This window comes from Denticeps clupeoides, chromosome 1 (genome assembly GCF_900700375.1).
Source record: "Denticeps clupeoides chromosome 1, fDenClu1.1, whole genome shotgun sequence".
NCBI lineage: Eukaryota > Metazoa > Chordata > Actinopteri > Clupeiformes > Denticipitidae > Denticeps > Denticeps clupeoides.
The window spans coordinates 7,283,096-7,307,532 of NC_041707.1; the positions used below are offsets into that span (position 1 = coordinate 7,283,096).

A 24,437-nucleotide genomic window follows, 5' to 3' on the forward strand; every position below is an offset into this window, starting at 1 on the left:
TCTGTGGCCCCATACTAAATGTACAGTGAGTGGTGGGATAATTTAATAATCATTTATTTTACTATAAATATGGTTTACAGCTTTCTGCAACTTGCAAGGAATATATAAATATGCAAATGAATATAGTCTTTCCATCCAGCTTATTTAAATGAAAAAGAATAGTAAACATACTCAGACACAGGACCTCTTTTCTCCCTGTGACTCACTTTGTTTTTTCATTTCTATATTTCTTCAGCACAGCAGACCAAGTTAAATGGGCACTACAGCTATTTATATTTTTTAAAAGTGCTGTACAACAAGCACCAAAAAAAACGACGATTAATTCAAGGTCCAGCTCAGAAACCTGGTCTAGTAGCACTTCTCTTAAAATGGTAAATCGGTTTGTCTCCTAATAAAATGCATGCAGAGCATCTGACGCAGCACTGGGGATGTGACGCTCACTGCTTTTCCACAGCTGTGCGTGCTGCTCAGATGTGGGGACATGAAGGCCCTTGTGAAGTGTGGAAAGGCAGGCAGGAGTGGGAGGCGTTCACATCACGAGCCCAGACAGGCTGGGTCAGAACTTCGCTTTCATAACCGACACTCACTTCATAACATGTTTAATCACATATGGTTATGCATGTCAATGTGAGATGTGTTTAGGTGATGCTAATGCTCAATACACTGTATTGATGTCTATATTGAATAGAAGGGTTGCAGGTTCAAATCTAGAACCGGCATGGTGCCACTGAGGTCTCCTTGAGCAAGGTACCGTCGCATAACACTGCTTCCTCTGTGCCTTTCATGGCTGCCAACTGCTCACCAAGGCTGTTCACTGCTCACATTTTGTGCATTGTGTGCTGTGCTTTATATCACAATGACAAATCACTTTTTTCACTTTTAATCAAATAGTTAAACACAAAAAGTTATTATTTTGATATGATATTCACATTCTGTGCCTTAAATTTGTATAAAAAAAAGTGAAGTGATTAAAAGTCCCCTATAATGAAAATTTCCTTTCCCTTTAACATTAATATGAGGTCCCCTAGCCTGTCTATGGTCCTGCAGTGGCTAAAAATTTTGATATGTATAAAGAGTCTTTTGGCAATTCTGCTTCACCGTTCAGAGAGCGGCAGCAGATCCGTAATTTGTCCCCTTATGTTGTCATAAGGGGAAAGGTTACCTCCCGTTTTTCATGCTTTTTTGATCAGAGAATTTCACACCTCTCCCCTAAAAATGGCTTGAAAACGTGTGAAGCATTGCAGTTGCTGAGTGATTACATGTAAAAATTAGCACAAATGTATTTTTTTGTTCCATCATGCGAGACTCTGAAGAACCAGTGGGTATTTCAGATACATTATTAGGGGACACTAAGATCTAAAAGCAAAAAAAAAATCATAATAGGGGACATTTAACATTTAGCAAGCTATATCCATTTTCTGTACAGAGTAGAAGAAACGTGAACACAGCCATGAGTCATGGCAGAAAGTAACGCTGCTTGATGCCTTCAAATTCTAAATTAATCACAATGATTGACACATTCATTTTGACAGCCCTATTTGTACAAAGATTTATCATTTTTACAGTAGTGCACATAGACTGCTTTGCGCATGTTAAAAGGCAAGACTTTAACTCCTAATAGAGAACCATGACTCACCTGGAAGCGGTAAAATGTCCCATCATCCTTCAGTGTGAGTACATGGTCAGAGATGGGGAAGAAGTAGCCGTGGGCAGCGATGAGGCTGCCAAGGTGGATCGCCTCTGCTGCAGAAGGAGAAACAATGCCGCCCCCTCAGAGCAGTGTGTTTTCATTTTTTATGACCGAGCAGGGTTTAACAACAAGAAGAAAAATCCAACAAAAAGCGGAACACGCAGTACGATGTGCAAACACACCGACTTGAACAGTGAACGTGTACATTTCGATCTGTTCTCTGGCTAAAAATAGAACCCTGTGAGATGTGATGGAAATAATCACCTGTGTCATCGATGCAGAGGTTCTTCATAAGCCACTGAACAATGTCTGTGCCTATGGAGCAGATGAACCAATGGTTAAGCAATGTTCTGAAAACGTACTTAAAACATGCAGAACACACAGTACAATCGTCCATGCCTACCCAGTCCAACTCAGATTACGTCTGTGTTTTGCACTGGGCTTATAACACGGATTCTTTTGGACGTGGCACAATGTGGGTTTATTCCATTGGACATTCAACTTTAAGAGGGGGCATAAAAACCACAGAATGTGCAGTGTGGGTGTACCAACCCCCCTGATTAAATATTCTACAAAAGTAGGGCAATGTACAGACCTGTCCTTTTGCCAAATAACAATAAAAAAATGAGATAGTAGTAGTGGGGAAATTTCAAGTGGCACGTTTCATGCTCATGAGAATGAGAATTGCTGGTGTCTTCCTTTGTAAGTCGCTTTGGATAAAATTGTCTGCTAAGTAAAGTAAAGTAAAGGTTTTCATGATGTGAGGCACGCCACAAAGTACACTGACTAGCCACAGCGAGGGCCAGATGTGTTCTTATTACCATTGCACTTCACCAAAACGTAACAATAGCCATTGATGTGTTCTGAAACGGTGTGCAGAGCTGCAGTGTGGCAGTCTTTAATCTAGGTTTCAACATCGGAGCTGTGAGGCCACGACGCTAAATGCTGCGCCACCGTGAGGCCCTGCCGTAAAACTGAAGAGGCGTGTAGTGCCACAGCTTTGCAAGCTAACACTGTTGAGCAAATATGCTACCAGTTGTCCTTTGGGGGAAATGCAGTTAGCATATATCTCCCTAAGAACACCCCTGCGAGCATGTTTCAGACCGGAATGTGTGTCCCAATATGCTGTATGTTCACTTTCTTCTTTTGTCGTTGATCAGGCTCAGTGCTGTACGAAGGTTTTTGCCTCTTTTCTGTAGGCGGAGGACAGCTCTACCTATGGAACTGTTCATCATGACAGGCCTTCAGAAGCACAGTGTCGCTCAGAAAGTCCTTGTGGTTGCTTGTCTGTTTGAATGGAAATCCCTTCTATCCTCAGTTCCGCCTGTTCTTCCTCAGCACGGTTCTGGCTCATTTCCGGTGTGCCTGCCTGCCTCCCTCTTCTAAAGAGCTGAAACGGAACGTGGCTTCCACCAGCTCCACAGGCCCAATGTGGGCGATGGAGCTAATAAAGCAACAGCGGCGTGTACATCAAGCCTCACAACCCATTAAAGTAATCATTTTACGGGGTAATTTACAATAAGCCTTAATAAGGAGAACGCCTGTTTTCAGCGGCTGCTGGACAGCGGGGTGGATTATTTGGCGGGGATCCTAGAAATGAAGCACAGCCTGTTTCTCTTGTAAACTGAGACGTGCAGTCACTAGACACAGTGGTACAAGCAGCACACACACACACACACACATACACACACACATACACACAGACCAGCCCATGGCCACAGCTGACTCATATACACCACAGCAGCCCAATGTAGGCTGCCTTCCTTTGACCAAGCGATAAGTTTACCCAAGCTGCTCAGCGACAGGACCAGAGTCACACAACGTCTGGCCCTGATTGGCTGAGCCATCATCTGCTGGGAAAACATGAAGGAGTCAAAAGGTCATACTGCTCTCTTTCACCCCTGCTCTCTCATGCTCAGTGAAATTTGCACATTTTAGGCATAAGATGCTGGCTTCTCACCTGAAACCACACTAGGGATTTTGGACAGGAAGCTCTTGACCGTCCGGATGGGCACGCCTCCGGTCTTTTCGTCCTGCAGCCGGCTAACGATGTCTTCAATCTGCAAGGAGGGACAGACATTCTGAAGGTCAGAGAAGGTCTATCGACTCTTCTGCAAGGGGCGAAGTGAAGAGATGCTGTTTTTGTCCCAGTCTCTTGGCCAAAGGGACAGATAATCATCACACCTCAGACCCAGCAGCCGCCTTCAAACAGCACTTGTCCTCAACACGGCGATAGACACAGGCAGCCTAAAATTAGCGCGCGGGGAACATCGGCGGGAGAGAGAGGCTCTCAGCCACATCAGACATGCACACAAGACGTTTTGTCACAACGTCAGCCTGCCTGAACCTGAGGAGTACCGCACACGCGCCACACACAAAGAACAGCTTCCCCGTGCCACACAAGCAAAAAATAGGACAGAATAGCAAGGTCCGTTTGGCCAATGGGGGTGGGGCTTTCCAAAGGACCATGGTCAACCATGTTGTCATACGATATGGATCTATTAAGGTTTGTAATGTGTGTGCAAGACATGCGTGTGAAGGGCATGCAAAGTCATATTATTGGGACATCAAGGGACATGCACCTATTTAAATATACAGAGGCACAAGGAATTATTTTGTACAGTGAAAAATTTCTAAATCAAATAATTGTATAAACTTTTTCAATTTCTGAAAAAGTGGGATATAATGGTTGGAATGGATGTTTTGTCTAATTATGTAAAGTTATAGTAATGTGTGCTCAGGTTGTACTTTTTCGCAGTGTTGGCAGACTGTGGGTAATGAGTGTAATGTAATATTTCGGGTAAAAAAGCTTGGTGAGACTAGGTATTTAGGATTTATTTTCTCATTTGAACATGGTAAAGCATGTAGTATAAAATTTAGGTTGTGTTTGCAGTTTTGAGTGTATCTTGGCAAATTTTGGACACTATGAGGTTGAATGACAACACTATATGGGAACCAAATAAATATTCACAGAAATACACTCTTCATGCATCCTATGTTTTGATTAGCACCCACGCCTATTTGCAATTTTTTTGTTATAAAACATTAGAACGCAATACACATCTTTGCATCCAACTACTGCCCGCAGATTTTCAGGCAACAGGAAATCTTTCCATCGACGGCGGAGTGACAGGGAATCCAGCATGAGGTTAACACTCTCCACACAGCACAGCATGCCTGAGCATCTCTCCATTTGTCAGGAGGTGTGTTCAGATGCAGCGAGTGGTGAGATGTTTCCCATTCATCTGCAATTTTTTTTCTTATGGATTTTATGTTTATTTGTGGTTCTAACACAGATTTCATCAGCATGCATCTATTTTACTGTGCGATAAACACATTTCAGCATGATGGGGAATGTATTGGTTGCAGAACAATGGTGCAGTTGCAGGGCTGCATCAAAAATAAACGAATAACAGCATTAATAAACTTTTATGTATATATTTATATATTTAGATAACATTTAAACATATTTAACATATTTTCTATGAGTACCTCACTTCTGAACTTCTCTTTTCATTTGTCAGCTGAAGGTACTGGCTGGTCTCTGAACAGCTGTTAGCCACAGATGAAGAGATGAATTTTGAATCACAAGCGCAGCCACACAAGCCTCGGTTCCTCAGCAGTGGGCGCCAGCGCTTTGACAGCTCCGCGAAAATGCTGTAAAATGCTAGGAGTCGGTCAATAATTCATACCGGCCAAAACGTTTCATATGCAGGGCCAGTAGTGATGAGGTAAAAAAAAAAAAAAGAAAAAGAAGAAGCTGTAGTCTCATTACGGCCAGGTGACCTTGGCCTCCTCAAGACATTAGACACACACACACACACACACACAGATATTTCCCCAAGGATTTAACGGCAACAAAATATGCAGTAACCCATCCATTTCTATTCCAGGACTCCTCATCCATAATTTCTTCTGAATTCTTACTATTCTGACATGGAAGCTTTTAAAATGCAGCCATTACCCTCCACGATCCCCAATCAACAGAGCGAACTGACAACACCTTGTTTGCACAGAGTTTAAAGCTACATGTACTTAATGGGCCTCGCAATCACGAGCAATCAGACGCTCCTCTTAAGTGCAAAATGGACGGCCGAGACACCAAGGCCATAAATGTGGAACAGCGTTGGGCCGTGATAAAACAAGGCCTGAAAAAAAAAAAAAAAAAAAAGTCCCCATAAACACCCCGGCGAGAAAACAGAGGCGGGACAATTCTAGCTCCTTCCACGTTCGAGGGTCTTAGCATGAATTATTGATCTTCCGCGTAGGGAGGTGTTGGGACGCTCGCAGTCAGCGCTCCTGAATGTATTACCGTCGGGCGAGCGCAATCAGCAGGAGGCGGCGGCGACTTGCGAGCGAGCGCGGTGCGAACTGCCTCGAGGATCTTGACTTCTCCTCCAGCTCTCTGAAGAGAAAGGTGACGGCAGCGGCTCATGGGCTTGGAGAAGAGGTAACAACAGGCTCGACGCCCTGAGGTTCTTATGAACAACTTGTCACACGGGAATGCAGAGCGAACGCAGCTGGATGGAAGCAAAGATTGTACCCGCCTGCGTGCGTGTCAGAGCGGGATGATCGGCGTTGCCAGCTGGTGGTGACATACGCCGTCCAACACCAGCGACGTTCCTCTCTTTACAGAGACAAAGGCGATGATGCATTATTATTCCCTTTCATCATCGCTCGCTCTCATCCCCACACACCCACACGTGCAACACACGTTCCGGGGCCGTACCCCCGTGTGGGTTTAGAGAGCAAGGTCCGGGGCGGGGCCGAAAAGGGCCACAGGAAAGGGCCCGGGATCACCAGGGCCACCTGGGCGGGTGGCTGCAGCTAAAAAGAGCTCTGCTATCAAAGCGCTTTCAAATCAAAGGATTTATGAAGCCCATGCGACCGCAGCGAGTTACTGTGTACGTCAATAAAGGGCCTGTTCATAACACCAACTTACCTGGCTTTACACTGGGTGGAGTTGGAAAACTTGAAATAATCCTAATTGGCTGGGAAAACTGCATCTTGTTGCATGTTTGTGTCTCTCTGCCAAGCGCGGGATCATCATCTGCACAATTAATGCTGAAAGCTAATGGTTTTGATGTAAAGTTTTTTAAATAAAGTTTCCCATAGACGCAATGTAATTACACGGGCAGAAACTCTAAAAGCACTTTATTAACTGTACACTTATCTCAGAGGGGGACCGGCAGTAATGGCTCCCCTCCGGGACTGGGGTGTTAATGACTGTTTGAATTAAGGACGAGCATCCCCGTTTTCCTACAAGCCGGAGCAGGTCCTGGGAGAGAGAAATTTCTTTCTCACTTTCCTGTGAAAACGGGATGCGAACTTTGCTGATTTGTTGACGTGACAATGGTAACAAGTAGACTGTTCTGGGGGTTGGGGTGGGAGTCGCCCAACGTAACATGCGAATGAAGAAATGAAGTCACATAGGTGTGTTCGTTAGAGCGATCCGTGGTTTTTGCACTTTTAGCGGCTTTAATGACACTCAGTAGTAATTTCCACTTGTGGTACATGTACCAGTAGTTGTAAACTCTGTAAACTCTAAGACATAAGCCTATGACGCAAAAGACCACAAAATAACAGGTTCAAACCCCACTTACTACCATTGTGTTCCTGAGTAAGACACTTAACCCTGAATATCTCCGGGGGGACTGTCCCAGTAACTATGGATTGTAAAGTCACTCTGGATAAGGACGTCTTCTGAATGCTGTAAATGAAAATAAACTGTTAAATGTTTTAAATGTGAAAGCTCACCATATTTCAGGTGAGTGTGGTAACTTGGTGTGAAAGTACTACAAAACACTATTACTCCAGAACAAACAAAAGTACAAATACAAATTTAAATGTTTCCATATTTTATTACACTAAAACATGGTGGAAAAGCCATATTAATAATCCAAGTATTAATTATGAATAAACTGAATATATCAGGACATGCCTAAGGGCCTGAGAGTCATGAAATACATCCTGGCAGGACCCTGTCTGTTTCCTGGGGGCCGATGGCCCACCACAACAGGAATTATTGTCCTCCCACAGGACCCACCCACCTGGGGTGTGATTTTCTAACACACACTGGGGAAGGACGTGTTGATGATGTGGAGGAAGGGTGGGAGCTCAGGAGTGTGTTTAGGGAAATTACTTATTCAGAGATTTTCCCAGAGTCACAATGCGCTCCCCACACCAAAGTGTAAAGTGGGAGGGCTGGGCACATAGGTTCTGTGTTTCCATGGCAACCTACAGGCTGAGAGGGGTGGAAGTTACTAATTAAAAGTTTGTTCAAATGTGCTGGTCTGTCGAAGGAAGCAAGAAATGGGAACCTACACATGAACAATTCCTCTCATTTCCCCCTTTATACTTTAGAACTATTCCACTCTGCCGACTAGCCAGTGGACACAAACTTCTCTACTCTCTAAACATGCACATCAACAAATGGAAGTGAAATGTGTCCTCTGCATTTAACCATCACCCTTGGTGAGCAGTGGGCAGCAATGAAAGGCACTCGGGAAGCAGTGTGTGGGGACGGTACCTTGCCTAAGGGGACCTCAGTGGCACCTTGGCGGGGGTTTGACCTTGCAACCCTTGGGTTACTAGTCCGCTTCCGTACCCACTAGGTCACCACTGCCCCAGGCCACCACAAGGTCTTACTTAAAAGCTGTAATGCACATGCAAAGAGGACAATAATATCCTCCTCCTCTTGCTAAGGGGAAGGATTTACTAATGCACTGTAAAGAAAGTCCAGGATTTAATTTAGTTTATCAGCATGATCATTTAAAATATTTGGTTACAGGGACAGCCTTCCCAGGGCTAATCAGGGTTAGCTTCAAATAGGTTCAAATCTCACTTACTACCATTGTGTCCCTGAGCAAGACACTTAACCCTGAGTGTCTCCAGGGGGGACTCTCCCTGTAACTACTGATTGTAAGTCGCTCTGGATAAGGGCATCTGATATTTGTACTTTTGTTTGTTCTGGAGTAATAGTGTTTTAGGGGCAGTGGTGGCCTTGCGGTTAAGGAAGCGGCCCTGTAATCAGAAGGTTGCCGGTTCGAATCCCGATCTGCCACTGAGGTGCCACTGAGCAAAGCACCGTCCCCACACACTGCTCCCCGGGCGCCTGTCATGGCTGCCCACTGCTCACTCAGGGTGATGGGTTAAATGCAGAGGACAAATTTCACTGTGTGCACTATGTGCTGTGCTGCTGTGTATCACATGTGACAATCACTTCACTTTAAAAATGCTGTAAATGTAAATGAAGTGGGTAACACACTCGCCTATGAACCAGAAGACCCAGGTTCAAATCCCTTACTACCATTGTGCCCTTAACCCTAAATTAAACCCTGTCCCTGTAACTACTGATTGTAAGTCACTCTGGATAAGAGCGTCTGATAAATGCCGCAAATGTAATGTAAATGTCTTACCCACTAGAATATTACCACCCATAATTATATGACAATTCAATCACATTAGTGACTGGAGCTTTTTGCCAGAAGGAAATGTAGTCAGGCACTTAACCACAACGCCCTGCAGGGTGTGGGTCACCAGTGATGGCCAGTCACTGCCCATCTTCTCCTGGATTCCAGCTCAAATTCTCTGTGATAAAGAAACCTCCGCAGCCCACCTCCGCAGGTAACATCCAGGCCTTCCACCCTTTGTCCCGGCACTGGTCGACCAGGTCCGATCCAATTCATTATGCAAATATGAGCAACTAATAACTACTTGGTGTTTTAAAGAAATGTTTCCGATATCCCCACAATCTATACTGATGATGGATCCAGTCAAAATGCAAATTGTGGTTAATCTTTGCCTCTGAACTGTTTGTAGAGAATATTGTGCATGGATAGCAAAAGTATGGTTGTTTTTGTTCACTTTGTTACACACCTACCCCCACACTCTGCACCATGAATGGACAAGACAATGTCCAGTGTGTGGTGATGAGAATCCTTGGCAACACAGAGGAGCACGTCGCCAGATGGAAGCTGGCTCGCCAACTCATGAGGGATCACTGCCAGACCGCCAGCTGATTCTTTCCCGGTGCCATGGCCCAGAAGGCCTTGCTCCAGGACATTGAATAGGAGGTGACGCTCCAGGCCAAGTGGGAACCAAGACTGAGCGGGCAAACATGATCCCGGGCCATAAACGGTTCGTACAATCTGCCATGGTGCCCAAGAGCAACTGCTAGTCGATGAAAGTTTTGGCATCATTGTGCAGTGAGTGGTGTCACCTTTACTCTACATGGCGAGGGGCACTGGTAAGGGACGTTTGGGTACAACACCCACTGGTAATTGTGCTCATCAACAGAATTCTCCAGATTCTCCAATTTTAATAAACATCACAAAATCCCTTTAAATTGTTATTGTGCACCTCACTGTATTCTTGTAGTGCCAAAGGAGAATGGAACATCCATTACAACCCAGCACCAGATTCATGCCTGCCTGGAATCTCAATCAGCGCGCTGGAGACACTACAGAAGGTTCCAACGGAATCTGATTCAGTTCTTTCATTAATTTCCTGTACACTCTCCCCACCTCAAAGGGGTAAATGGAAAATTCCTTCTGACGGGCACGTGAGGAGCAGTATTCGATGTTTCTGGGTCTGAATCATTTATGTCCGCTGTACGACCCTTGACATTATCCTTGCTGAGCATGATTGCAATTAATGCATGCCATTGCAGATTCGTCCCAGCCCAGATTAGCTATGGGCAATCAGAGAGGAAATGAAGCTCCCTTGTCTTGGCATTTCATTGCTACCTGTATTTATAGTGGATGGACTGTAGTGTGCGTGTATTTTCCAGGCCCTGTAATGAGCTCACGGGGCTTCCTGACATCAAGGGAGCGTGCCGCAATCGAGTGATTCCGAGGGAGGGACGTGAGTTGTAAACATCGATTTCCGGGAGGAATTTCTCGGCTGACCCCATCAGTGATCCAGTACCGCTGCACGACATAAATCTATAGAATCACTAAAAAATGAATAAAAATGGTTTTTGATTCATTACTTGCAAATCTGCAGAGTACTTGTCTGTGCTGTACCTGAGCATTTGCTAATGAGAATTTAATTGCAGTTAATGACCTGGTAATGTAGCTATTTATGAAAAGTGGTTGAAGTGGCGCAAGGTTTTTGAAAGTAATTTGATATTTACTGCAGGCTCAGCAAAAAGCACAATCTGCAATCTGGTGGGTCTTAAACAGCACACAAAGCCGCATGAAGCACACTCCCAGACGTTAATAAATCTGTATAGACCAGCATATTTGCAAGGATGTCTTATTTTGCCGTGTGTAAATTATAATCAACCCTTCTCATTCACTGGAGCATCAGTAACAGCTGAAATAATAAAACTACAATACAATACAATACTTCCTCCAGTGCAGCATTAAAATTAATTAATTAATTTATGACAAAAACTGCTTTTTATGTATTAATTATATTTAATGATTTTATTAGGTTACACAGATATCAAAGTCAAAGTCAAAGTAAACTTTATTGTCATCTCTTCTATATATTGTACAGATATACAGAGAGACGAGAAGACGTGGTTCCAGTTTAAACAGTGCAATATAAAAATAGACAACAAAAAACAGATGCGGCACATGGAATACAATATATAAATAAATAGGACACAAAATATACATTTTAGCTAAAAATGAAGTGTGATATATACATGTTTACCGACTGTGCAAATAAATAACAGTAATAATAGTACAGTTTGTAAATCTCGACATTTTTCTTATTCTTGGTTTCAGTGCAACATGAAGAGGTAGTCCGTATATCAGCATGTCATATTATTATTATTATTATGCAGACTACTGTCCTGAAATATGCAACATATATAGTTTTTCTGAATTGCCGTAATCCCACCATGAATCAACTGCAACTGACAGCCACAGATACCCCGCCTCAGCTATTTTATCATCTGACGAGAACACAGAACCACACGAGTCCATTATCGGGAGATTAGAGAGCGTTTCTCACACCGCGGCCTCTTCTCCTCAAACACAGCAAACCCTCCCCAGAGCTGCCTCCCAGCCGCTGGCAGCAACAAAACAATCAACACACGTCCATGCGCCCATGAATCTTTTATCCTATCACTTCACAGGGGCCCACAAGCAGGCCATCGGTCTTGTCAGCGAGCCGCCAGAACAGTAAGCAGTTGCATGCGCAGGAAGCGAGAGGCGTGCTGGTGTTCTCACCTCCCTGGATACAATGAGGTGGTTTAGATGGGAGGCAGAGGCAACGACACCCCGGAGCTTTACTGGACCAGCAGAGGAAGCAGCGATCAATGAGGAGGGCATCTGGGGTTAAAGTTGGCGCAGGTGTGGGATTCGGCACGTAATAGGTGATGTTTCATATTCCGTGAAGAATCACTCGCAACCGCACACAATGAGGCTTTCTGAACTCATTAAAATGAACAAGGCATACAAACACAAGCAGGATATATAACTCACTCATTTATAATTCTATTCTATGGTTGCACTTAAAGTATGCCGGTATGCATCTGTAAACAATCAGAATGAAATATAGTTTAGTGCAAAAATGACACTGGAGTTGAAATCATTCACACCGCTGCCGAGACCACCATACATACAGCGCAGGGTTTAAATAGTTTTTTTTACCCACACCTGCATGAGAAACGCAAGAAACTGCTGCACACGCAAGAGTGCATACAAATAGTAACAAACAAAGAGTGCGCATTGCTGGTTAATGCTGAGTGCACTGGTTTTTAGGAGCGCACAGAACATCGCTTTTTGGCCATCTACTGAACAGCATCTTAAGTCATGTAAGTCATTTTAATTTGAGTGGTTCAGAAGAGTGGGTGACAGTGCTTAGTGACACAAATCTGAACCCATAATAAGGGTTTACGCCAAAGAAATGTTTAGAATAGAGGAACTGCATGCTCTTGGGCTTCATAGGGGTGTTGAAATTAATCTCATAATCGTGCAAAACATAATCATTCATATCATAATGACGTTGCTTGATGATATTCTGCCAGCAGCCTAAAAATTTTAAAATGGTGACTGTGGCTGCCTGATCTTTAAAGCACTGCTCAGAGTAAGGAGTAAGACCTCGCCCCTTGAATGCAATACGTGTTTTTGCTGCGCTTTGTAGCTGTGCTCGATCGGCATTTCACAGACGTTCTCTTGACGCTTTTTAACGCTCGTGGCTCTTTAACATTTGGTGGGATTTCGACACAAATTGACGGCAGAAAACACTTTGCGTGCAGCGTTTATTTGATGCCATCAGAATTGTGTGGATACTTTGATTTGCTCCAATGAGCATAAAAACACTCAGCGTTCAGCCCGAGCTCACCCGACACCATGAAAACCAGAATAAGGCCTGGTTTAGATGTCCATGCGAACAAAGATCAACCTTTATTAGTCCTTAAGGCCTTAACTCTCGACTCACTGATGTATTTGAACCCATAATGTGAAGTAATGTAGAAAAATTGATAGGATGAATTTTGATGCATTGATAATCATAATCAAATCGAATTGTGAGACCAGTGAAGGGTCACACCTCAGGTGCTTCAAGAAAGTACTCGTGTCCGTGTTTAAGTGGTCTAGGCTAAATGCTACAGTTAAAAAGACATTTCCTATCCATTCAGGATCCAAGGAAATGTCAATATGCAGTCAATAGATTCCCTGAGCACGGTGATCGAGAGTGTGAGGGGAAGCCCTGCGGGACGCTGTGATTGTTCCCTGCTGATTGTTCCTACACCGTGAGAAGGGACGTGGTGAGCCCATGCACTGTCCGATTACAGCGGACTAATTAACAGCACAATCCTGTCGAGTGCTCACAGGCAGTGAGAAAACAATGCACGAGGACGAATTTTGAATGAACTCTCCACCTTGCCAGGAAAAGAAACAGAACAGGGATGTGGGACCTTCTCCACTTACACATGATGGATTACTGTAGCGCTTTCGGGCCATGGGGGTAAGAACGGCGAATCCACACCAGACGTTGGCCTTTCCAGGCACAGGCACATTTATTGACCATGTGGTCAATACACAGAACCATGGGAGCGGGCACGTCTGCAGCGCTGCTGAACAACATGTGTTTATGTAGCTAGTTAGAGAAAAGACAAAGAACAGAGCTGAAGCCACAAGTCGAGTGTCAGTCTGACATTTTAGCCCATAATCAACAAAGAAAGAAGATGCGTCTTAAAGGTTCATGAACAAATCAGCTGTTACAATAATTTGCAATGAGTTATTAAAGGTCTTTTTTAAAGCATTTACAGATTTGTCCCTAGCAAAAATGCATCTAGCATTTTATACACTGGTTTGAGCTAATTGTACTGAATAGTAAGAAAAAAAAGCACTTCTATTGAAAAAGAAGTGATGTCGTTTTTGCAATGAATCAAACTGCAAATCCAAGGATGGTACCACCATTCGACCCCTATTGATGGAGGACCCAATTTCAATGAATCACACAGCGCAATGCTCCTCAAACGCTGTCTCAGAAAGACCTACCTCACATTAGTGAATTTCAGTTCACTCCTCCAGATGGTTATGATTTAGAAACATTTCAACGTGTTCATGCATCAGATACGCAACTCAAATTAGAAAATTTTGGTCACCAATCTTGAAACTTGAAGACAAAAGACTTGATTTACATTTACATTTACATAATTTATCAGACGCCCTTAACCAGAGCGACTTACAATCAGTAGTTACAGGGACAGTCCCCCCCTGGAGCAACTTAGCGTTAAGTGTCTTGCTCAAGGACACAATGCTAGTAAGTGGGATTTGAACCTGGGTCTTCTGGTTCATAGGCGAGTGTGTTACCCACTAGGCTACTAACACCCTATATATAATAATAATAATAATAATAATAATAATTATATATATATATATATATTATATATATATATATATATATATATATATATATATATATATATATATATATATATATATATATATATATATATATATATATATATATATATATATTTATTTATTTATTTGTGTGTGTGTGTGTGTATATTTATTTATTTATTTTATCGTATCATTTAATCACAGAGTGACTCAATGATAATGTACATAAAGCTAATTCTAAAAACATAATGAAAAATGGTCCACACAACTTTGTTCTTTCAATTGGATTTCTGTGAACTGAGTGCACTAAAGTCCACAAATCCACGCTTAAACCCCTCATCATTGTTTACTTTGTGCATCACCATTTTGTGCATTTTCATCAGGGGAGTCAACTCAATTGCTCAAATGAAGGGGTAAATTTATCATACATTATAGGATTTTTGGAATTACTTATCATGCTGAAGGTAAAATTATCATACAAAGATGCTAAATATCAAACGTCGAAGATGTGTCTCTTTTAAATCTGAACAAATGCAGATTGAAAACCAAAATGATGCCACCTCTGTGATGTCCTCCACATAACCGAACTTACTCCTGACCTGCACTATTTCCATTATAGGGGAGATAAAAAAAAATTGCACATTAATTATGTGTTAACAAACAAAATTACTTCATTTTGCCAACATAAAGTTGATTTTCTAGCAAGCATTTATTAGATTTTTAAAGCATATTCAAGTATGAAGCATATTTTACCACGTTTGATTTGTTTCACTATCAGACTAGCCTAGACGTGAACCAATATCCTTCACCTCGAGTGGGCGGCCCAGACATTCATATATTTTTCTATATGTGACACTCATTGAAAAACGTTTGGACACCCCTGATTTGACAAATTGACAAATGAGAAAAGACATTTGTTAATGTTCATGTTCTGTTCTCATGCCAAAATACCCCCCCAGTCCCAGGCTAGCTACGTTATGAATATGGTTATAAAACCGTTCCATGAGCCACATTCAGGGGTAAGTTGAACTACTCAGCTACTACAATCTCACCTGTCACTACATATCAGATGAGTAACACATTAACACATGAAGCGTTCTGATTTGAAAAAGCCAATATCTGAGTTTAATTGCAATTGTGCGTTTTGACAGCGTCTCACGTTACTGCACTAATGCAACAACACTCGCGGTGTCTTTGGCAATGGGCTGATATTGATCAGGATAATAATTGCACTCTAAAAGGCTGTCAGGTCAGCTGCACTCATTCATCACCCTTTATGAGGACTAATTTCCACCCCAGGGCACCTAAAGTCTGTCTTTCTCCACCTTCCAAGCATTAAGGTCGTTTTAAAAAGGAAAGCAATTCCGACGGTCATTGATGAATGTGGAGCAGATGCTTTCTAGCTACAAAGGCATTCATGGCCATTCATGTTTAAGGGATTTATTGACCAATGTTGAAAAAAATAGAACAAGTCTTTAAAATCATTAGGGCTGCCATTTATAACAGCACTTCCCGTAACTGGATAAGTCGCTAGAACAATCTTGGCCACTGGGTTTTCCACTATCAGCGAAACTGTTGGCTTGTGGTTAAGCCTTTTCCATCGTCTGCAGGATGGTCTATTGACTGCTTCATTCCAGCGTGGGCTGGAGACTGGAAGTGAATGTGCAAACACAGTCCCGCAGAGGTGAATGTGCTCAGTTCGGATGAAATGGCTGCGGATGTGCAAGAATCTCACAGGAGTGCTAGATACTCATTGATGCATGTATACAGAAACCATTGATCCAAACTCAGTGAGGTATTATCTGGGGGGGGTCGGCGTGACGTCCGCTGACATCTCACAGAAGCACAGAGCCTTCGGCCCTCCGAAGAGGTCTGACTGCTGACGTGTCGCCGATGAATCGGGAGTAGGCCGGCGAGTCGGCCATTGTTCAGCCTGGCCAAGGAACTAGCGGAGCTAATTTCCAACGCACATGCTAATCAGTGCGCTTAAAGCGTTTTGTCGTCCGCCACACTGAACCATTCTAGTGGTTCACCGAGGGCCCAGCGTGACGAGAGGGGCCGTTCATTAACATCAGGTAATCTGTGATTCATCCCAGCCTTTTCCTAATCAGACGGATTAATTAGGAAGCTCCTCCAACACTTCATGGACAAAAAGTCTACCATTACCTGCCAGCTCCATTCCATGGGGAATGAATGGCCCTGGCAGCCACACAAGGATTAGCATATTCATAGATGCTGCTATTCAACGAGAGCTCATTTGAGCGAATCAAAAGTTCATTATAAAAAAGACACACAAACGGCTACTGTATAATATAGCAGCAAATAACACAATAAGTACAACAAAGAGATGAAACAGTGTTGCAGCATGCAGTGGACTGGATTTGAAGGTTAGGACTGAGAAGAAAGGAAAACAATTTCCACACTGAAAGAATACATTTTTGTAAAGAATTATCATTTAACATGAACAAATGAACAGCAGGGTCTGGCTCGAGACAATCAAAGCAGCAACACAACAGAGGATCCGGGACATTCAGGAAAGCATAACGACAAAAGATGCCCACGAGATAAAGAATTTGTCCAAGGAGCATTAACAACCATGGAGGAAATAGAGGGTATGGGGTGTCTCTCTTTACTCTTTCTACCAAAAGGCATTTCCAGTGTTTTTCAATGAGGTGAAAATGAAATACAGGAATGCAGAGCTGTATTTCAAAAAACATTACAGGATGGGCCATTTTTTTTTACATTCGGCCACGCAGCATGAAATGCAAAAAGAACAATTTATGGGTTTGTTATTAAGTCAATTTTGTAATTTTGACAGTTTCACTAATTCAGTGAGCTGAATTAGTGAAACTACAAGCACCACTGATTCAAATTAATATAAGAAATATGGGAACATCTGCATACATTAGCCAGTTATATCTTAATTGTTTTAATATTTTATCAAACAATATTTACAATAAAATATACAAATAGCATAACAAAAAATGTCGTACGGCTCCACTGGCACCCCAGAGGTCCCAGAAATCTCTCCACCTGCCACGTTATGGTGGCCTAGACGGTGGTGGCCTGGCGGTTAAGGAAGCGGCCCCGTAATCAGAAGGTTGCCGGTTCGAATCCCGATCCACCAAGGCGCCACTGAGCAAAGCACCGTCCCCACGCACTGCTCCCCGGGTGCCTGTCATGGCTGCCCACTGCTCACCAAGGGTGATGGGTTAAAAGCAGAGAACACACTTCATTGTGTCACCATAAGCTGTGTTTCACAATCGCTTCACTTTCACTTATGTCCAGCATGAGTGTATTTTTAAAATGCAGCCCTCTGTTACACATGCTACAGTAGTCCAGAGAACAGATCATGCAGGAGGTGCAGCAACACCCAACAATGCACTCTGCATCAAGCACCTTCCCTCACCTCAGTCATCAGAGCTCGTGTCATATTTCCGCCACAAAGACAATTTGCATTATTTCAGCGGCTCCGGATACCGTTCGTGACTCATCGCTCATCTCTTTTGGTCTAAAACTATCGGCCGCACCTCACCGTCACCAGACTGATGCTGTGTCAGTGTGCGCTCCTGGCAAATCGGTCAGCTGACAGCTCCGGCGACCAGCTATTTATAGCGGGGATATCATAACACGTGGCCTTGACAGAAATCAGATTAAAAGGAGCAAGTATTCATTACAGTGTGCTACACAGCTTGGTTGCATACAATGAATCTGTTTAAAGCTGCCATCTCTGGCAGCGCTGCTGGTTAAGGTCCAAATGGTACAAACTTCATGGATGAAGGATGGTTTCTTACATGAGGCAAACACACACACACAGGTTTAGCAGTTTCAGATGAGTAAATATGCTCTGCAGCCCACGCGGTATCGTGCATACAGTCCCCTGCGCTGCAAGGTGCTCTTGCGTGACAATTTAATGGGACATTTAAAGATAGTATTCCAACTGTCCCAAAATATATAAAAGAAAGTGTGTCAGTGGGAGGGGTGGTAATTTTTTTTTTTTTTTATCATGACCTCAACTGTCTGGGTGTTGCTGTTACAATAATAACAACAAAACACTAGAAAGCACAAGGTCCTCCAAAAACCACAAATGTCCACCGAAGTGTCCAGTAGAGCAGAATTTTGACCTGCTGGCCAAACGGCTTTCCAAATCGTCTTCTCACTAATGCATTTTACGATGCTTTTACGGTTTCTCTGCGGGCCTTACACATAACAAATGTAAAGGGTGCTCCTGAATCCTGCTGAAACATGCTGAACACATCTATACCCAGAAGGCGACTCCTTCCTCTATGTATTAAATACAGATACATATGGAGTGGATATATATATGTATATATATGGAGTGATATAAAGCTATTGGCCTTGTATGGTAAGTTGCTTACATTACAAGACTTCTTTTTTACACATTCTTCCTTATATGACTAAATAAAAGTATATGACACCAAAATCTCCACAACTTCAGTTCAGCTGCGGTTTATTTATTCAGGCCTGTCTGCTGAAATATATGAATAATCATTGGGCTAATTGTGCAAAAAAGGAAACGTGAGAAGCGACACTTTTTTTTTTTAGCTTTAGCAGTGCATAAGGCTTACTTAGCAGTGACAAAATATGTAGAAAATAGACAAGTCACTTTCATAATGAACAACACTCGAAAAAAATATGTTAACGGTGTACATAATGTGGTCTGCCCGTCCTGTTCCATAAATGGCGCACATTGCTTTTACAACATGGCATTTGCTCCGGAGGAAGACATTTTTGCTTTTGCTCAGCCGGGTGGATTAATGCCGCATTCTGCGTATTCTAAGAAGGTGAAAACACTGACCATGGATGTGGGCTAATGGGCACAGGGGCACGGATGCTCCTAATTCAGTCTGTCACAAACACTGGCAGGCAAGGGAGAGGGCACGTCTGTCATTTTTACAAAGGTTGGGAGACACAAGGTTCAAAGCTGCAGAGGAGAGAAATAAAGCTGCTCTTCTTTGAATTACGTAGAGGTTGGGGTACAAAAGATCATGGCTCATTTATACAAGCACAACACCGAGACCCCAAGCAAAAAAATCTTAATACAAATAAAATCATCAGATGCATGGAAGACAATACATGTTAGGGTGGGTGCAGATTTTTTCGCTCTTTCACAAAGGCAATACATTCGAACACATGATTCCCTGAGTTTATTAGCAACAACACTACGAGACTACGAGAAAATGGTGCTCTGCCTAAACAATGTTTTCACCATGAACTAATCTAAAATAACTATGTGCATTTGTAAATAATCTGAAGTAATCTGAGGACTGTGGATGTGTTAAAAGGCATCAGATGAACAGAACATATCTTGGTACGCAAATGGCCCAGTACTGCTACTTTTCCTGCAAATTGCTGCCGAATGGAATCAGTAAATATAAAACTATCCTTTTTTTGAAGCTTAGGAGGAGCTTTGAGACGTGGCTATTGGAGGCTCAGAATTGCCATAAAACACAGAGTCTGGGCCTCAGCTGAGCAATGACGTCAGAGCTGAAATGTCCAAAAGGAGACTGGGCAAAGGCGCCAGCGAGGCAGACCACAACAACCGATTCCACATCCTGATAAGAGTCTGGATGCCTCTGAGGATGATAAGTGGAGGGCTGGACGCTGCTGGACGTTATCTAAAGTGTGCCGCGCATGAGAACATGCGGGGAAAGTGGCCGCGTCGAGCAGGTGCTGCTGAGTGCACAGACAGCCCGGCCTCCGGTGCTCGGGCTGCGGCACTTGAGGGTGAGCACAAGCTGAGTCAATACCAGGCTGTGACGGTGACAGCGCTGTAAATCTGGGGAACCTCAGGAGAGAGACGGCAGCGAAATGATGCAAACAATGCAAAATAGACACACACACACAAAAAAAGCAGCCAATGACTGAAACTTTTAACACACCCATTTACAGATTCTTAATGCTTTTTTGATCATTTTAAAGAGAACACAATTATTTACAGTCAGTTAAGTATGAATAAATATTGAATAAAGAGGTTTTGTTATTTGTAACTTGCTATTATTAAAAAAGATATCATATTATATAATGTAAACAGGTGATTTTTACTAACTAGGTAATAGTAACCAAGTTAGTAAAAAACTCTTTGAAACAACTATATTTCAAATGGAAAACACTGGACATATAAGGATAAGGGCTAGATGCAAATGCTTCTGAAAAGAGAAATGATGAAAAACTCATTATATTTTGAATGTAAAACACTGGACATATAAGAATAAGGGCTAGATGCAAATGCTTCTGAAAAGAGAAATGATGAAAAACTCATTATATTTTGAATGTAAAACACTGGACATATAAGAATAAGGGCTAGATGCAAATGCTTCTGAAAAGAGAAATGATGAAAAACTCATTATATTTTGAATGTAAAACAGTGGACATATAAGAATAAGGGCTAGATGCAAATGCTTCTGAAAATAAAAATGATGAAAAATTCATTAGATTTCAAATATAAAACATTGGATATATAAGAATAAGGGCTAGATGCAAATGTTTATGAAAATAAAAATGATGAAAAACTCATTATATTTTGAATATAAAACACTGGATATATAAGAACAAGGGCTAGATGCAAGGAGCTCATTATATTTCAAATAATCTAACAATTGGAATTTATTTGACTGATTGATACATGCTGTATTTTTAGGGTTCAGAATTAGTACCAATTTGGTGGTGGGACGGCCTCCATTCTTCGCTCCTGTTCCGTCTCCCATTCCTTATTGCGCCACACCGCCTGTCTGCCAGTGTGATAAAAATAACGACTAATGAAACTAAATGTGCTCGGCATGAATAAAAGAATAGTGAGGAATGACATCCCGGCGAAGCACGGGCTCAACTTTGGAAGGAAGTTTTAAAATGAGACCAATTCATTATTAACACGCAATAAGTAGCGGGGCAGCGAGAGACAGAAACGATGGGGCTTTGTACCACGACGTCAACACAATGGATCAGCTACCCGACAGAAAAGAGGCTGGGTGTTGGGTGTTAGAATGAGGCTACACCTCTTTATCTGTTTCGTGGGTTAGATTGTGCTTGTCTATTAATAACTTGTGAGCTTTCCTGTGTTGGAGCCGGGGCCCCGTTGCTTCGCACCTTCGTTTATTTGCAGCCTTAAACAAGAGCAGAAGACAGACGAGGAAAACTAAGTGCTGCGAGGCTGTCAAGAAGGTGTGCGTAATGCGAAATGTGCGTGGGTACATGTGCGCGTGGCTTTTAGCACATTCAGGGACACAAGCGAAGCATTATTGTGCTGCTCCCGGGCCACGGTGCTGAGAAAATGACTGGCCGTAATGAGGGTTGTGCGCCGCCCAGCCTGCCGTTTCGAGACTCGGGCCATTGTCACTTATTCCAGCTCACGCGCGACGCGCCCGCAGCCCAGGGGACAGAGGTCCCAGCGCGCCGCTGCAGCATTCCTCAGCGGCGGAGCATATTGTCAGCCATCTGGTTCCTCCCCGAACAGCTCGACGTGGCTCGTCCTCGGGCGTTCCGTGCCACCGCCATGTTCCCCGGGCATCGCAAACAAGGCCGGCGCGCGCCCACCGACGACAGTTCAATTCTGATGTAAAGGTCACAGGGCTCGAAGCCTGTTGTAATGGGTTCTACCCGAGGCTAAACACACAGAGGCTCCAGAGAAAGGCCATATTTAAAGGCTGTTCGCAGCTTCCTTGTATCCGTCTAAAAGCCAGATAGCCGGTTTGCGCAGAGTTAAGTGGTTTGTCGTGTTTGTATCATAGCGAAGGAAAAGGTTCATTCAAAGTAACTCAATTCCCTCTTCATTTGCTGCTCTGTCACAGGACGAATAAAAGGCTATTGGAAAGAGGTTTTCCTGGATTCCGTTATACATTTAAAGCAAAGTATGATTGTTATAAGGATGTTAATATTATATGTACAGATAGAGGCAGACGGTGACGTGGTCTGCATTATTTTCAAATGGAGGCACAGGCGCACTCGCGGCGTGTCTGTGATGCACCTGGGTCCGAACACATCTTTTTTCAGGCGTGCATTTTATTACATACAGCACTGAAGACCAAATTTAAAAATCGTAGTATTCTTATTCGTACGCTGCACATAAAAGGACTAACACACAAATAAACATGGACATTCATATTACAAAAAATCTATATATTTTTTTTCTTTTTGTTTTAACACTTAACCCTGAGTGTCTCCAGGGGGACTGTCCCTGTAATTACTGATCGTAGGTCACTCTGCATAAGGGTGTCCGATAGATGGTGTAAATGTAAACATAGAGTGATATTAGAATAAAAGTGGATGTGTTTCAGAGTGAAGACCACACAGCAGTCGCTATGTGAAAATATCTGGCCAAACCTTTGCATTTGAGACAAATGTGTTGGTATCAGTAATAGTTATTTTTTTTATTTTATTTTTGTTATTATTCAGATATAAGAGGCATATAAGGGCAAGAGTAAAAGTCCCATATCACAGTATTCATCTACTGTTAATGCACCAGTGTTTGTCTCAGAATGCCAGGCGCCGCTGTCCTGGTGGCCTCAAAAGGCGAAGAAACGCTGAAGCAATTCAATCATCTGAGCGTTTACTGTGAGCGCCAGGCATTTATTGTGAAAAGCACACCTGTCACAGAGTGCCGTCGGAATATGGCTCCGGCGCAGCCGGGATGACAGAATGTCCTCATCTGAGGATGAGCTTTACATGGCCTGGCAAGAACACCGATCTGAGGAAAAACACAGATGCCCAGACAGAATAAATACTGGCAGCGTGTCATAATCGCATTCTGTAATTTTTCTGCGAAGACGAGGCATCAGTCGACTGTCAAAACAGCCGCACCAGGCTTCAGGATGAGCATATGGCAGCAGTATTTAGTGTTACAATCACTTCAGCCACATCCTCCTTTCTCACACAGCCCCCCTACCCAGAACACTTCTCCTCGGAATCTGTGCACCTAGTGGGCGAGGCAGCACATACGTCATTTACCAGTGATATTCAGCATTACTGAACGCGGTTACTGACACTCGCCGACCCATTCTCAGGGTTTTCAGCAGTCAGTCCAAAAATCTGCCTATCAACCAGAAGACCACAAAGTCACAGGTTCAAACCCCACTTACTACCATTGTGTCCCTGAGCAAGACACTTAAACCCTGGAGCGTCTCCAGGGGGACTGTCCCCGTAACTACTGATTGTATACATAAATCCCCAATGCCACACTGCCATTTCCCACCCGGAGAAGAGGGACACACACGTGAGAAAGATTACAGTTCGGCATGCAAGACCATAGTTCCGAGGAGGCTGGACAGGAAACCGGGTCCGGGGTTCGAACAGTTCTCTCTCAGCTTCTTCTCAGGCAGACTGGGCAACATCACCACATTCTCTGTAACCCTCTAAGAGTACTGAGCCCTCTTCTGTATTCACGCTATGCCCACAACTGCATGTCCACCAGCAGGTCCAACATCACTGTGAGGTTTGCAGATGACATGACAGTGGAAAAAATCATCACCCCAGTAACCCCTTTCGTAAAATCCGACAGCAGGCTGCAGGACAAATTCCTACACTAGACCTTCACTCCAACGATTTTCACATGATTTCTACACTTTATTAAAGTTCATTGTTTAAGTTCAACATAACTGTACATAGGTTTATATACATATAATATATACTGTATATATACTTGTTAATGTGCAAAAATCATAGGCACCAATACTAACCTGTGAAAACCACTGCAAAATTGCTGCAAGCTTGTAGGAGATCATTCATTAGTTTACAGAGTTGGAAGAGACTGAACCACAGATCTCTAGATACCAACTGCTTTTATAATAGCCTCTTTTAATAATAGCATCTTTCCTGTTTTCATTAAAATAATTTTTATTTTATATAGTTCAATTAATTTCACCACTGCCTAAAACTGTGCACCTCTGAAATTTTGTTCTTGACTCTGAGATCCTCATACTTGG

General features: G+C 43.0%; 1 protein-coding gene across 3 annotated transcripts in view; it reads right to left on the bottom strand.

The window, feature by feature from the left end:
- The window catches only part of LOC114802147 (regulator of G-protein signaling 6-like), a 36,108-nt gene that overhangs the window by 8,260 nt on the left and 3,411 nt on the right, over positions 1-24,437 (bottom strand). For 2 of the 3 annotated variants that reach the window (XM_029000849.1, XM_029000842.1), the window contains exons 3-5: positions 3,651-3,750; positions 1,955-2,005; positions 1,637-1,743 (exon numbers count right to left, since the gene is read on the bottom strand). In XM_029000849.1, the coding sequence (XP_028856682.1) occupies positions 1,637-1,743; positions 1,955-2,005; positions 3,651-3,750 (258 nt within the window). Of the gene's footprint in view, positions 1-1,636; positions 1,744-1,954; positions 2,006-3,650; positions 3,751-3,874; positions 4,025-24,437 lie in introns of those variants that run through there. The other variant, XM_029000854.1, reaches the window with a different exon arrangement.